Consider the following 16,072-nt stretch of genomic DNA (forward strand, 5'->3'; position numbering starts at 1 on the left):
TGCTACCATCCTGCGCCCGTTCTGTCATGTGCTTCTGCCATCCTGCGCCCCCGTTCTGTCATGTGCTTCTGCCATCCTGCGCCCGTTCTGTCATGTGCTGCTGCCATCCTGTGCCCCCGTTCTGTCATGTGCTGCTCCCATCCTGCGCCACCATTGTATTATATGCCCCCCATAAGATGCTCCATTATATATGCCCCGTATGCTGCTGCCATATATAAAAAAAAAATACCATACTCACCTATCGTCGCTGGGCGCCGAGTGCTGGGGGGCCTGACCAGGCGGGGACACCGGCGCGCTGTGGGGGTCAGGTGCCGGAGTCGCCACTAGCTCAGGCCCCCAGGACTTGCTATAATCACCTGTCTGTCCCGTTCCACCGCTGCGCGCCATCTTCCGACTCCTCTGGCTGTGACTGTTCAGTCAGAGGTGGCGATTAAGGGCGTCATCGCGCCCTCTGAACTGGGAACGTCACAGCAGAGGACCCGGGAGACGGAGCCGCACGCAGCGCTGGAACGGGGGGACAGGTGAATATACTCACCTTCCTGGCGGTCCCTGGCTCTCCGGTGGAGATTGCGGTGTGCGTTCAGTGTTTACGCATACCGCGATCTCCTGGGAGCGTCACTCTGTGAGGCCCAGACTGCGCCGGCGCTTGCGCAGTCTATAAAGGCTTCGGACAGAGTGACGCTCTCAGCGTTATATTATAGATACACATATATATATATATATATATATATATATATATACATATATATACATATACACACCCGCACACACGCGCTTCTTTAAACATGTACCATGTATAAATCTTTATCAGGTAAATGCATTACCGTCTCATTTCTGCTAACGTTTTGCAGTATGTGAAATGACTTTCATTGGTCGTCTTTGACTGTTTAAGTAAAACTCTCAGTAAAAATGAAAAATTACTTGATATCCAGACATCTACAATGCCCAACTTCAATATTATACATTCTGACACAAAGTATAGAGATCTCTGTTTTTTCCGTATGTTCTGTTGGCTAATGGTAACTTAAAATAATGAAGTGATGCCATGCAGTGCCTGAGTATTTGGAAGAAATATTCCAAAGAATGTACCAAATAAATAGGGTATAAGGAGTTGACACATAACCACAGGGCACTGATCCCCAGCCTTCTGGTTTCCAGTGAAGGGGTGCGGGGGATGGCAGAAACGAGGGTGGTGGCGTTCTTTCCTGATTGACTGATCAGACCCACAGCATTGCTCCTCTCTGATGCTACAAGGCTCTACAGTATAGGAGGTGAACTGGGGCTCTGAAGTTAGCCAGTGATCCCTCCAGCTTCAGAGCAGCGCTTTTAAGTTGTATAGCCAACAACTTATACTGTAAGCATTACGCTCCTTGATTAGTAGATAACAGACAACTGCTGGTGTAAGGAGGAGAACCGGGCCGTGAGTACCTGTCCTGTGCTGAGTCCAGAACTGTCGGGGCTGTCTCCTCTGTTGTCTGGGGGAAGGAATAAGATACCGGATAGACCTTTGCACTCAGAAACAGGGGTTCCGGACGGTCTCCTCTGTTGTCCGGGGGAAGGAGTAAGAGACCGGACAGACCATTGCACTCAGAAACAGGGGGTGTGGCAAAGCGGCAACAGCGACAGCGCGAGCGGAAGCAGTCAGTCTTGGCGGGAACAGGCAGCACGCAGCACAGAGAGAGAGAAGTGCTCCGTCCCTTGAGAACCGGGACTGCAAAGGCCCACGCCCATGTACTCCCGCTGTAACCAGCAGGGAGTGCAGAGAGAGATGTGCAGTGCACCCAGTAACCGGCAGAGAGTGAGGTGCCATGCGCTTCGTGACCGTGAGTAAAGCGCACGTGCCGCAAAGAGAGAACCGGGTACTGGACAGACATTTGCAGCCCACCTGATCAGCATGCACTTTCCCGCTAATGGGGAACCCTGATCATGCTGCAGCCTTGTTTGCTCCAGCCGCATATGTTCATGGACTATGGGTTCAACGGAAGGTGCTGGAGACCGACCGCTGCCGCCAGAAGACGGACCGCTGTTACCAACCGAATCTCTTTGACAAACACGGCACCAGCCGTTGCCGGTGCTACAAACCCCCAAAAGGTACCTACATTCTGAAGAACTCCTGACACGATAAGTTAAGTGCTATTCCCCCTTTAACCCTTCATCTCTCTGGGAGTAGTTAACCCCCTATTAAATTAAAACTGTTAAATTTGTTAACCCTGGCTCTGCGTTCTGTCTGTTACTGCATCCCGCAACCTGCTTTCACTGGCAGACTACTAATGTGGCTTTTCTTTAGTGAGAAATAACAAGAAAATTAAAAATCTAAAAATCCTTCTATTCTTGAAAATGGAAAATATTTTAACAGTACCGTATATACTTGAGCATAAGCACTTCATTTTACCACAAAAAACTGGGAAAACTTATTGACTCGAGCATAAGCCTGGGGTGGGAATTGCAGCAGCTACTGGTAAATTTAAAAAATAAAAATAGATGCCAATAAAATTACATTAATTGAGACATGGGCCCCATAAGATGTTCCATATAAAATACACCCCATATAATGCTCCATCAAGTTGATGATGGGCTCCATAAGATGCTCCATACAAACATATGTCCCATATAATGCTCCATAAAGTTGATGATGGCCACATAAGATGCTCCATACAAAAAGATGCCCCATATAAGGTTCCATATAGTTGATGATGGCCCCCTAAGATGCGCCACACAAAAATATGCCCCATATAATGCTCCATAAAGTTGATGATGGGCCCCATAGGATGCTCAATAATACAGTTTATGCTGATAATATACCCTATATTGCTGCTGCTGCAATTAAATAAATAAAAAAAAAAAGACATACTCACCTCTCGTCACTGGCAGTTGCTCCTCAGTGTTGCTGTTTCTCTGCACTGATTGATCAGGCAGAGGGGGCACATTAATCACGTCATTGCGCCCTCTGACCTGAATGTCACATCAAGAGGACGCGGAAGACACAGCGTGTCGGTGGAACAGGGGTGAATATCGCAAGTGACGGGGGCCTGAGCAAGCGGCGGCACAGGCAAATGGTCCCCATAGTGTGCCGTTGTCCCCGCCAGCTCAGGACCCCGGCACTTGTTCCAGTGCCAACGCCAACCGCCGGCCCTGTCAGCAGCCACCAGAATACTTACCAAGGCTGCAAGGGATTACGCAGACGATCCGGAGATACATGGGTCCTCTGCACTGCATCGGAGAACAGGTAAGTGGGACTGTGACTCGTGTATAAGCCAAGGGGGGTCTTTCTCACCAAAAAAGGTGCTAAAAAACTCGGCTTAGATAAGTAAAATTGAAAAGTTGATACCTGTTTTACCTGCAATTTGCAGGTTTACCCATTTAAGATGGTAATAAAGTCCTTTTAGACTATTGTTTACATGGTGACTATGGTCACTTGACATGAAGATCATCTCTTCTACAGATGTCAATGAGAGAACAATCCTGCGTGCAACATAATGGGACTGCAATACGGCTGTCACCAAAGATTCAAACCTTCCGCAGGTCAGGTCAGAGGTGACCTTGCCGTCATAAAGCACAACATAAGTCATTTGTGCCTGCCACTTGCTTGTCACCTGGCTGTGATTTGGAAGTTTATATTTTTACAGCTATATTACAAGCCTAAAAAATTTGCCCGACTCAAATTACAGGTATATCGCTCAGTCAAATTCAAGACTTGATGTCTTGTCAACAAAATTGTTGGTTAGCACTAGCTTTATACGGATGTCGGGCATTGCATTCAATGGGTGCAGATGGGGTAATGGCCTCTCCTTAAATACAAGATGTCTGTACCCTGACTCTCGACAATGCCCTGACAATTTTTCTATATGACAAAAGTGAACAAGGAAAAAAGAAAAATGAGCACTATCGAGCTTCACCATATTACCTTGTTTGGGTGGAGTTTGAGCGCTTGTCAGTAGGTGAATAGCGAATAATCACCACTTGCCACATTTAGATTTTTCATTCCTGACTAATTCTCTCTCATCTATTAATTACGTTCTTCAAAGACTGGTCGGAAGCACTGAAAGAAATGATTCTTCCTCTGTTTCGGTGTTGAAAGTGTTCTCGCACAGTAGTCATCACAGTGAGGTTCAGCACTGGCTCTATCTAATCAGGGCATCAAGTACTATGGAAATATCTAATGTTCAGAAAGATTTTTTTCCCACAATACAAACACATGGTCCTAACTTAGAAATTAAATGATGCCAGGGTAAACAAGGATTGAAGAATAATGAACTTTGTATTCAAGGAGCATCTAACATTTGGAGAATACTTACTTGGTTTGTAAAACCTTTGACTGCTCGTCTTTGCTTTAAATTTGTTTCTCCATCCAAATTAGCAGTCTCTATGTGACAGATCCCATTCTGGTCAGATGAGTAGAGAAGTAGAATGTCTGCTGGAATAATCTCATTGCTGAACAACTTCACGAAGTCTCCAACCCGGACGTCCTTCCAGCACACGTCCACAAAGCTTTTCTCTTTCCTTCAACAGAACAAACAGAATACAAATTATTTTAAGATTATTAAGGACATATGTCTGGAGTACCACGTCGCAGACATATAACAGAAATATTAGCAAAATATAAATAAAAAAAATTAGATGTCAAAAATATTTAACTTGTAAAAAAATAAGAATCTGTTGATACTTCGAATAATGAATTCATAGACTGCAGAGTAACATTTACATCATAGTTCAATGAAATAAAGGATAAATCACCGTCTAGCGTTACCATTAGAGCTTTTTAAATTAATTTTATCCAGACAAAGAAAATGAATGCAGAGTAGATTCCACAATTCCCAAAATATATATCAAACTTTGTACAGTCTCCAAAAGACCAAGGCTTGTTCAGTTAGCACATCCATGGGGGGCTACTCGGAGGGTCATATAAGGCCATGAGTCAGTGGGAGCTCTCCATGTTGTATAGGCAGCATGGTATTGAGCAGAAGATGAACAGATTAATCTCTAGGGGAAGATTCAGTAGAAAAAGTTTATGCTTAGAAGTCCAGTGGGCGGTCCCATTAGTGTCTGAGTACTGCAAATTCAATTTCCACTGAATCTTTTCTTATAAAACTGTAAATTAACCTGCTTTATACCATACTGCCTATATATCAGATACCATGATGAATGAGACTGGTTCCCTTCAAAGGGGTCTGTGCAGTTCATACAAATACTACATGAAAATCACTTCCCCCAAAAACCTCAACTCCTAACAGGAACGACTCCTAATAGGAAAATACTCCAAACTGGTAATATTCGTTGCACATTGTCCTGTCCGAGAGTCACTTCCTTTCTGTGTGGATAAGTGGTGGGAAGGAGCAGATTACAGCAAATGCATCAGATTCATTCTAGAGCCAGAGAAGCCATCTACAGCATTGTACTTTGCCCTATAAACTGTAGGATCCGATCCCTTTACCAGCCCTGTACATGTACTGAAACCAGTTAGACTGATATTTCAAGTTTCCTGACTCCGATGTATACAAATACCTCCCCTTTAACCATCACCATAACAAGACCTATACAAAGCCCAGGATTCTTTACAAAGCTACAGAGAAAAGCTGTAGCATATGAAAAATACAAATAAAGATGATACATGTCACACATTTAAATGTAATGATCATGTAAAATTAACAAAGAGCAGCGAGAATTCCTCCCATCCTGACGGAGCTTGCGTATCTATGTGAACAAGTCCATTGATTTTTAATGAAGACTGCATAACAGCTCCTCTTCTTTTAACTAGTAGCTAATATGCTGTGCTTGGCAGGGGTTGGAACATATAACAGCTGTGCATCGTACCTCCATTCAGTTGTTTCATCTGGCCAATAACGGGAATTGTGGGGTCCGGGTGTCAGACCTGTACTGATCTACAAAGATCATTAGTGATGAGCACAAGTGCTCAAGTTATCACCTAGTATCGTGGGTGCTCAAGTGAGATGTTCAAGGCCCCGCGGCTGCATGTTTCAACAGCCACAACGCATGAGGGGATTGCCCTTGTATGTCAGACAACCACAAAACATCCAGGGATTGCCTAACAGCCCCGTAACATGTGGCCACAGGGACTAAAACATGACACTCGAGCACCCGCGATATTCGGTGCATACTCGAACAACGAGAACCAATGTTCATCATCAAAGATCATCAACATCATGAGACCAAAGAGCCCCTTTAAAGCTCCTGGGCACAAATGCAAAATCTATAACATGTGGCCCACAGCATAGTGATGCCTTCTCATGTAGAGAGAGGACTATGGACCTCTATGGGCCCTGCTATGCTTTACTTCCACTGTAGCTCCACTCCTCTAATGATGGACTATGTACTACGGCTTTTAGATCTTGATAAGAAGATATAAGAAATGACTTGTATGCCAAAAGCTAATCTCAGGCATCGAGACACAGTGCCGAGAACTGGCTTATAAGATGTAAGATTCCTCTGTAGAGTTTCTCGGGTCAGGACAACTTAACCATCTTAGCGGAGGCGGAAAGAACAATAGCTCTGAGAATCTAAAGCCATGTGCTACAGAGCGCATCTACAGCCATGAAGATTGGACGTTCCTCCGCACAGACTAGAATTGCTTAAAGGAATTGTGAACTCTTCAGAAAAAAAGAGCATTATTATTTTTTGCTAATTTTGTATTATTTTATGCAGAACCTCTATCAGGCTGCCATCGTGTCTTCAGATGTAATAATTAAAATTTATGCTGATTAGTAATTTAATTGTAACCAGTGGATTCGTGTGAAGCATTAATCTGTTTAGATAATCATAAAATGCAGAAATTCTTAGATGCAAATGAAATAATTATAGAAAATGGCCATAAAAATACAAGACTAAAATATTGCATCAGACTGGGGACATTTGGTGTGTTAGGGTATAAATTGATAAATTATTATTTGATACCGTTAATAAAACCTAATTAATCGTTTGATGCCACTTCCTGTGGTAGTGACCTTATGCCTTAAAGACAACCAAGACCCGTCGCCTGTTTTATGGTGCTAGTTTTCATTGTTACTATGTGAAGACTACTGCATATGACGCCATCCTGAAGGGTTTTATGTGTGAAAAAATGTGGGCTTTAATTGTCTACTGTAAATGGCCAAGTTCAGACTTAATGGGGTTGTCCACTTTCAGAAAATCTTAGTCCCCGGGAACAGTGTTATCATAAAACCAAACAGCACTTTACTCACCATCCACGGGTCCACCGTGAGTCTCAGTGTCTGGTAATGGATGTAACGCTCATCTCACGCTGACACTGCGGTAATCAGTAAGTTCCGCCGCTCTCTGATTATCTGCCATGTCATCGGCATGATATCAGCCCCAACAGCCAATACCAGACAATGAGAGCAGTGGTGGAGAACCTCCGGGTAGACGCATGGATGGTTAGTAAAGCGGAGGGGTTTTTTGTGTTTTTTTTTTTTATAACAAAATGCACCCGGCCTATTAATATTTTCTAAAAGGTGATAACCCCTTTAAGATCTCCACTTTAGATTGCAGTTAGCCCACCATTAATTCTCAGATATCTTTAGTTCAGCATATATGTGTTTTACAACGGGAAGAGAAAGTAAGCCATCCCCCGACATCTCTGGAGACTTTTCTCCTTGAAAACAAAAAAGTCAGGCATGTTGAAATTTATCTGCCTAATTCTTTTTTTCCCAAACAATATGGAAGAAGTTTGAAGGACCCTATAAATATTAGATGGTTGGCTGTTTGTGTCAAAGTCAGTTGATTTTGTCAAAATTACTCTACGGTGTATGGAGAAGTTTAGAACAACGATATGTGTCCTGTGGTTGACTGTAGCCAATGATTGTGAGGGTTTTGGGAGAGAGAATATTATTGATTGGGGCTTTTCTAAGTGTATTGTAATATACAACCTGACTGCAGATATTACATTACATCGCGGCCCTTTAGATGAATAGTTGGCCATGTTATCCCACTAGATTGAGAGTCACTCTTACAGAGCAGATGTCCATTCTGGCTCATAGAGAAAACTCATGAAAGGGATACTAGAGACTTTCCGCTATGAGGTCCTTAAGGTATGGATTATCTCTATAAAAAAATCCTTTTATCTGTCTGTCTGGTATTATAACGCTGTTCCTCCTACTGGAATAAAGCAGAGACCTAACGCCAGAAACTGAAAAGAGTGGAGCTTTACCTGGGAGAAAAAAACCTTGAACAAGATCTTGCATAACCCCAGTAGATCCCTCGGAAAGTGTAAATTTAGAAGGTTATTCCCATCTTAGCTAGTGACTTTCCAGCATTGAGAAGGGGGTTGGACCGGATGACCCCGAAGGTCCCTTCCAACCCTACCAAGCTATGATTCTACTTCCAATAATAGTAAAATGAGGTTCTATCTGACACTGGCAGCTTGTAGTAAAAGAATGGGTAGCGCTTGAATCTTAAGTTGGATTTTTTTATTAGTTATAAACTGTATCATAAGGGATTAAAATTGATGTAAGTGAATGTTTTTGTCTTTTCGCCCTATGAGGACAAAGTCAAATACGCATTCGTTTTTAGCACATTTAAAGAGGTTGTCCACTACTTTATCATTGATTACATATCTTTAGGATAAGTTATTAATGTCTGATACCTGGCACACTCACCATTCAGCTGTTATTGGTGTCAGCAATGTTGGGAGATACTCACTTGCCGAGCTGCTCTGTCTAGTGGCTGAGGTTTGGTACTGCACATCTGCCTCCTATTCCAATCTGATGATGCGGCGGCCACCATCACTAGGCGGCCAGCTCTGCAAGTGAGCATTCCCAGGCTGGTGGCTGCTGCAAACACCGAGAACAGTTGATCAGCGGGTGTGTCGGGTGTCAGACCATGGCCGATCAGACATTGATGACCTATCCCAGTGGTCCCCAACTCCAGGCCTCGAGGGCCGCCAACAGTGCAGGTTTTCAGGATTTCCTTAGTATTGCACAGGGGTTGGAATCATCACCTGTGCAGATGATCACATTACCACAGATGCAATACTAAAGAAATCCTGAAAACCTGCACTGTTGTCGGCCCTCGAGGCCTGGAGTTGGGGATCCCTGACCTATCCTAAGGTCATCAATGAAAAAGCAGTGGACAACCTCTTTAATCTTTACAACATGGGAGTTATGTGAACAATGTAGTTTGTGGTGTTACATTGTTCCAGTAACGCCCACTCACTTCCAATATATTATTACTGGTTCAATAGCAGTTTAGAAAATTAAGATAATATCAAATACATAATGATGAAATAGTTACTAAAAGTTTGAGCTGAAGATGAGGTGACTGAGAACAAATTTCTTCTGTACCTTCACTATCAAAATGACATGAAAAAGCCACATCCTTTCTATATTCCTTACTTATTTTCTGCGCTTATCAAGATGACATTCAGCAGTGTCAGAAATAAATAAGACACAATATCGCTATTATCCCAGAGTAATACACGACACAAAGGAGATGAGACAGCCTTGTCCGAATGCTCATAGCCAGCTGACGAGCTTCTAATGTCACAGTATAGTGTACAGTGGGAATGAATAGGAAGGCAAAGGAGAGAAAATCTCCAGGACAGAGCGCCATGGTGAACTAGAGAAGCGAAGAACATACAGTATCCGAGGAAGGAGATAAGACAAAGAACAGAAAGTGTACGCTCACCTTAATTACTGTACGGAAGTAAAGAGTTCAGTATACCAGCCCTACATTTTATATAATTGCTAGACTTCTAGAATAAACTGCAATTATCTAACTACACAAAAGGGAAAATTGCAATGGATTTCAGTTTCAGTCTCCAAGAGCAAAAAGCTAAAATGCGGTAAAGGTAAAATTTTAGTGTAAGAATGGGTGTGAAAAAATAAGAAGAAAGACAGCCATGTAAAAAAGGGGACAGGCAACCGTGACAGATGATCAAAGTATTAAAAAGCAAGAAAAATTAAATAAATACATATTTTTGCAAAAAATGTGCATATTGCAGGATTAGAAAATCATGGTTAATTTCTTCTCTAATGCAGCCCTGCACCATTAAATTCAATGGAACAGAGCCACAATGCCTGACACAAATCATGTAAAGTCTGCACTGTTTTTGTAAGAAAGCAGCCATTTTTTTTTCTGCACAATTATTTTAAATATGGACACGGAGTAAAAAATTAAAAAAGCAACAGGGGCAGCTTAAAAGGGTATTATCATATTATGAAATTGTTATAGTTAGACAGCATGAAAATAGACAAGTTTGCAGTTGACTTGCTGTTTCTACCTGCTTTTATTCTCGTGCAATGTGAGCTTTTATCTTACATAGTGTACAGCTTGTAACTGAGTGTGTTCAGTAGTTACATGATGGATGAGGAGTTAACTCATGAGAGCCTAACCACCTCTCCCCAGCCCATTGATTTCAATGCACCATTTTTCTTCCCCTGCCTCTAAGCTGCTGACCAAGTCCAGCAAAATCAACACCATCCAATATCAGCTCTCCCATTCACTGCTCACTTGTGCCTGTTCTAATGCTCTATTATCTCTATAGCCAAAAATATTGGTAGCAGTGTAGACTTGAGAACAAGCCCTTACAGACCATTTAATCTGTTACAATAGCACAACCTCAGCAATAGGATGAAACTACTAAAACAGAACTGTCACTCAAGGAGAAGTGCAAGCCTCCCAAATAACATGGAAGTGAAAAGACTGGAGAGTGGTGTGCTGCTTAAGGCACAACTTGAGAAGAACCTTTTAAAGAGGACCTGTCACCAGGCAAAAGGTGATCAGCTTTTGCTCCTGTCATTTCTTTTATTGTTCTGCAACTTTTTTTTCCGTAATGCACCATCAAGAGATATTGGCCTTTTTATATAGTGCAACCAATAAGCAAATTTGTATGTTCTTTACCAAGAAGGCATTGCTCACACGATAATTATGAAGAGCAGCATAAAGATGCGACTGCAGAGAATCCTTGTAGAGAAGTAAACTAAAAGATCCTTATTTGTGGAACTGTGTGGTGGATTTGCAAAACAAAAGACAACAAAACAATGAATGCTCAGAGAAGCCTCATAGAAAAAAATAGAATAGAAACTGACCACTTTGACCTGTCAAGTCCTCAGGACAAGGGATGCATGATGAAAACACCTCACATCACGAGCATAGGTGTACCATTATTATTTGAATGCTCAAGATCACGGCTCTCGTTCTTGTGATTGGTGGAGTTCTAGAGGCCAGACCCCTGTGATCTTACATTTATCACCTATACTGTGTACAGGTAATACATGTTTTTCATAGGATAAACCCATGAAAATGAAGAGCAAATAGATAAAAGTGCAGGTAGTTCTCACTTAATTCCTTCATCCATAGACTGCATGTCTACCTATTACGTTCTCAATACAACAAATCCAGATATTTCAGCTAAAGGTTCATGAAGAATGAAAAATACATCCTACAGGATATTATGAGTTTAGAAGCTCCATCTTGTATTCACTACAAGCTACTGGAGGCATTAAGTGATTACTTAGGCTACAACAGAAACATCTCGCATACGTCTACAGGAAGACCTCATGAAACGGCTTGAAAGTGGTGTGATCAACGACATAGGTCATCATCAATGTAATCTCGGAAACATTCAGGTGAATTTTCCGGTTCTCAAGTGCTCACGTGAGCTGCTTGAGGACTACTGCCTTGAGTGAGAGAAGAGATGTCGAGAAATGCTAATGTTACACATACATAAGGAGACCGCACCCAAGAAGTGAGCACTGATTTAGGCTCATTATCATTTCTGACAGCTACGCAGGAATATAAAATGACAGCACATGGTTCACAATGACACATCTCCTTGAAGGAAGAATTCCTCTTCACATAATTGCGCAGATACTCATCACAATATATCTATGTGACCTGCGTTGCTGGTGGAGAGTTTATAAATACTGATTATACCTTTGGGTGCCATTGTTAGGACAATGGAAATCGCATTTTTCATTCTGATTAAGGCTATTTTTATACATAGATGCACTGAAAAACACCAAGGACCAAAATGCTGCATTAGCGGAGTGAACCTGGACAGGGACTTAAAAGCCCAAGTTTTAAGAGCAATGGAAGGGGGCATGAAGACTAGGACGGATAGGGGAGTCAGAGCAGTAAATGACAAGCGTGGCTATAGAGTTGTAAGTTCCAGGATGATGCCTGGGGTGCAAATTATGGTACAATGTGGAAAATTTGACAAATTTGTTTGAGTCGTTATGCTAATTCCACTTGTGTTTCTTGCCCCAATTTACCAGAATTGCAATAAAACCAGAGGGCTCCATCATCATGTGCAATTGTTTTCAGTAATTTATCTTTTTTTTTTATGTCTTGTGATATTTGCTTTTTTGTTCCTAATTCATCAAAAGGGCACAAGACTGTACATGAATTTTGTGCAAAATCAAGATTTTTCTTTTTTGTTTTTAACTTGTTAACGACTTTTATAGCAAAACACAGCGTTGTTTGCTAAAATGTCATAAAAATTATGCCATCATTGTAGGCATATATAAAATTAATCCCTGGGGGAGAGGGGTACTGGAATACATTCGTTGTAAATTTTGCAACTTTTCAAATAGTCCCAAAATAATGAATCAAGTGAAAACATATGGAAACCGGAAACTCTACCCACAATGATGAATATGAAGCAAAAACAAAACAGAAGAACATATAAAAATGAATACGGTATGTAACGATGTTGTCGGCGCCGATACATGGTGTCTCCTTCCCCCTCCATGCAGGGACGCTGGCTTACTCGCCGCCCCAGCCCCGTGACGTTGTCTACCGGCGTGTCCCTCCTGTTACTTCCTGCTTTCGGTGTGTGCGCGCCACAATCCGGTGGCAAGCCTAGTATGTGAGTGCCCTTGATTCCCCTTTCTTAAAGGGGCAGCGCCCGCATTATGCTAAATGCTCTTAGCTTGTTCCTGAGAGGCATTTAGCATAAGTACTACACCTGCAATATGGCTCCCAGCAGAACAGAGTGTATTAAATAAAAAAGCAACATCTATTACTTAATGGAAACTTCCTATCTCCAAAATATGTAATAAAATACACACTTTCCATAAGAAAAAAATAAAATGAACAGTTTTTGCCATCTACAGAATAAAACTTTTTAAATGATTCATCTTTTCAGCAGAAAAAGGTAATATATGTAGATTTTCTTATTCGACACATGTCAAAGCAATTACTTCTGAAAAGGGCAAACCATTTTTCTATTACTCTAATAAGAGACACTAATTGCAGAGGTTTGTAAGTTAAAATCATGAAGTAATATTCCAGGAATATGAGCAATGATCAGAGAAGTTAACGAGATAAGATTGTTCATCAGTACGTTTTATGCTGGATTTGAAAATGTAATATTGCGTCAGGGGTTTCAGAAACACAAAATGGATCACAGGGGTGGAAGTCAAGCATTCATACTATTGGTGATGATTCTAGGTGGCAGATGTCCACCAACAATGGTAGAAGTTGTATTTGCACCCTGGTGCCCAATGGCCATACAAGCGGACACATGTATTATAAATGGTAGATAGCAGGGCTCGGCTTGAAAGGTTTGGCATTGGGTCCACAAGCTTCAACTTACAGTTCTGCCCAGCAATGTGATGCATGGTAAAAGTATTTTCTGTAACAACTTCATTTAATTCATATTTCATTCTAATAACCTAGATGATTTTTTTCTTACAAAAAGGTAAAAAATGAATGTTTTTGCTCATTAAATCAACCTTAAGGTTCCAGAGAAGCGGGTCATTTTATTTGGGGTTGAATTTTATTTTCGTTACCAACAAGGCATTGTTCCGGAGAATCTTTGAGGGCGTGTCTTTAGGGTGCCCTACATAATTATCCTGTGAGAACTGCCCACTTGGTAAAGAGCATAGAACATGGTACTGAATAAAAGGATTGCATGATTGCATGTCTGGAATTATATGACAATTTAAAAAATAAATAATGCTCAGGGGAGCAGCAGGACTAATATAAGACAAAACTGGTGACTTTTGACCTGGTGATAGGTTTTCGTTAAGTTGGAATGAGAAAATAAGGCAAAAAGAAAAAGTTAACTTTCTCCCACCAACTCCACATCTCTCCTGTTGCAATGCTTCCTGGGTTCCCACTAGTGTTCACTTCCTGCTGCGCCTTGACACAGAAGAAGTGACTGCTCAGCCAATCACTGGCTGAGCTGTATCACGGCTGCAGACCGCTATTGGTCACTGTAAATGTGTTATACTCCACCAAGAGGCCAGATGGCGCACTTCAAGATGGATGGAAAGGGGAGCACTGCCACTAGGAAAAGATTAGTAGGACAACCCTTGAAAATTGTCCTGCACAATGTTTCTTTCACCCCTAGTGGCGATTGCGCTCCTATCCCGCTCTTGCCCGAAGCAAGGTTCTGGTTAGTGCGTGGGGCAGCAAGAACACTAGTCCTTCTCTATAATACAGACACAAAGGGAAACAAGCAAAGGTAAAGAAAACCAAAATCACTCAAAGCACACCCAGACTATGGAATGGTATATAAAGAGAAAGTAAGAAAGGGAGAGACAAACAAAGGGAGAAAAGGAAAAAGAAGACACCAGACTATCTTCCAAATAGCAAACTCTGGAGACGACTCCTAAACTATTTCTATTTCAATGTCTAACAGCTCCAAACCACTTCCAAGATATAGCAAGCTATCACTGGCAACTACACAAGCTAAAAGGTGAGTACTTTTACCAGACGGGAGAGGACAAATCAGAACAGCTGAAATAACTCAGGACGGGGTCAAACCCTGCGAGCTTCTGAGCTCTGAAATAGAGGAAACCAATCTCTCTCACACTATCCCAGGGACAAACGTCGGCCAACAAATGAGCAAACGATTGCTTTTCCCATACAGTTTGGACATCCATAAAGGTTGCCACATGTAATATCACCGGTCAGCCCAGGCTCCAGTGGCAATTAACACATTTTTGTACATATAGTTGGAGGAATCATTTCTAAAATAACTTTTCTTTTTTTTAACATTAACATGTATAAATAAGGGTAACCGTACTATCCATTACACTTGGTGAATATAAATGGCTGATCTAGTGTATATTGTGCATATTTACGGTGCACAAAAATGTTGTGCTTATCACTTTATTACCACATTTTATATTTGATTAGACATATTATGTGAACACTGGTAATCTAATAATCTGATTCCATAGCGCAAAAGGTAAATACCATACTGAGACCTATTACATTGCCAAGAAGGATAGCGAGGGGAAATGAAACACATTATTTCACATTTACAGACATTCTCTTATTATTTTGCTCCACAACCCATTTTTCACATATTGGCATTTATTAGCATGATACTTAACATCTGCGGAGAAAACTAAAAATATTATCTTGTTGTGTCACCTCAAGGCCAATTATCCTGCCCAATGCTATACTGTACTACCTGGCTGGAATATAAGAGAAGAATTGGGAACATGTTCACTGAAGTTTAATTTGCCCAGTTTATGAGGTTCCCACAATAAGTTATTACTAAGGGAAATCATACCTAAAATGTTCTACATCTTTCCCTACCATGTGAGACATTAACCCCCAAAACACAGCACTACGTAGGTGCTCATTACGATTTCAAGATACTTTCCACATGTAAATAACAACAACAATCCATGATAAACACATGATAGATAAAGGGTACAAAAAAGTATTAAGTACTAATACTTAAATTAAGTTACCTGAATAAAGGTAACCTTTACCAGATCTATAGTTGGGTTTAGCGGCTTTGACACAGGGGTGCTGAGAAAACATTTTCATCTGAGCCCTAGTTCCTGAACTAAAGACCCCTCTAGGACATTAGGGGACAGCATTATATATAGCAGATGATAGATGAGTGCACAGTTCTAGTTTTTTCATTTTGTCCAAGGATCTCCAAGCTACGCCTCTGGATGGTCCGACTAGAGTATGTCACACTTTTTAATCAGTTCTCCACTACAGCTTACAGAGAAGGCTCCTTAGTGGAGGACATCATTCTAAGTCCTAAGAGGGCGCATGACAAGGGATTGTCGAGAGGAGTCAAGAGATTATAAACCATACCAGAAGAACTAGTGATGAGTGAGTTTCCTCGTTGCTCGGGTTATCCCGA

At 41.5% G+C, this 16,072-nt stretch overlaps 1 protein-coding gene across 2 annotated transcripts in view; it reads right to left on the reverse strand.

Moving 5' to 3' along the window:
• Nucleotides 1-16,072, reverse strand: part of ATP10B (ATPase phospholipid transporting 10B (putative)) — a 605,931-nt gene that overhangs the window by 68,112 nt on the left and 521,747 nt on the right. For both annotated transcript variants that reach the window (XM_069763782.1, XM_069763783.1), the window contains one exon: nucleotides 4,296-4,500. In XM_069763782.1, coding sequence (XP_069619883.1) covers nucleotides 4,296-4,500 — 205 coding nt within the window. The remainder of the gene's footprint in view (nucleotides 1-4,295; nucleotides 4,501-16,072) is intronic.

Source organism: Ranitomeya imitator, chromosome 4 (genome assembly GCF_032444005.1).
Source record: "Ranitomeya imitator isolate aRanImi1 chromosome 4, aRanImi1.pri, whole genome shotgun sequence".
Taxonomy (NCBI): Eukaryota; Metazoa; Chordata; class Amphibia; order Anura; family Dendrobatidae; genus Ranitomeya; species Ranitomeya imitator.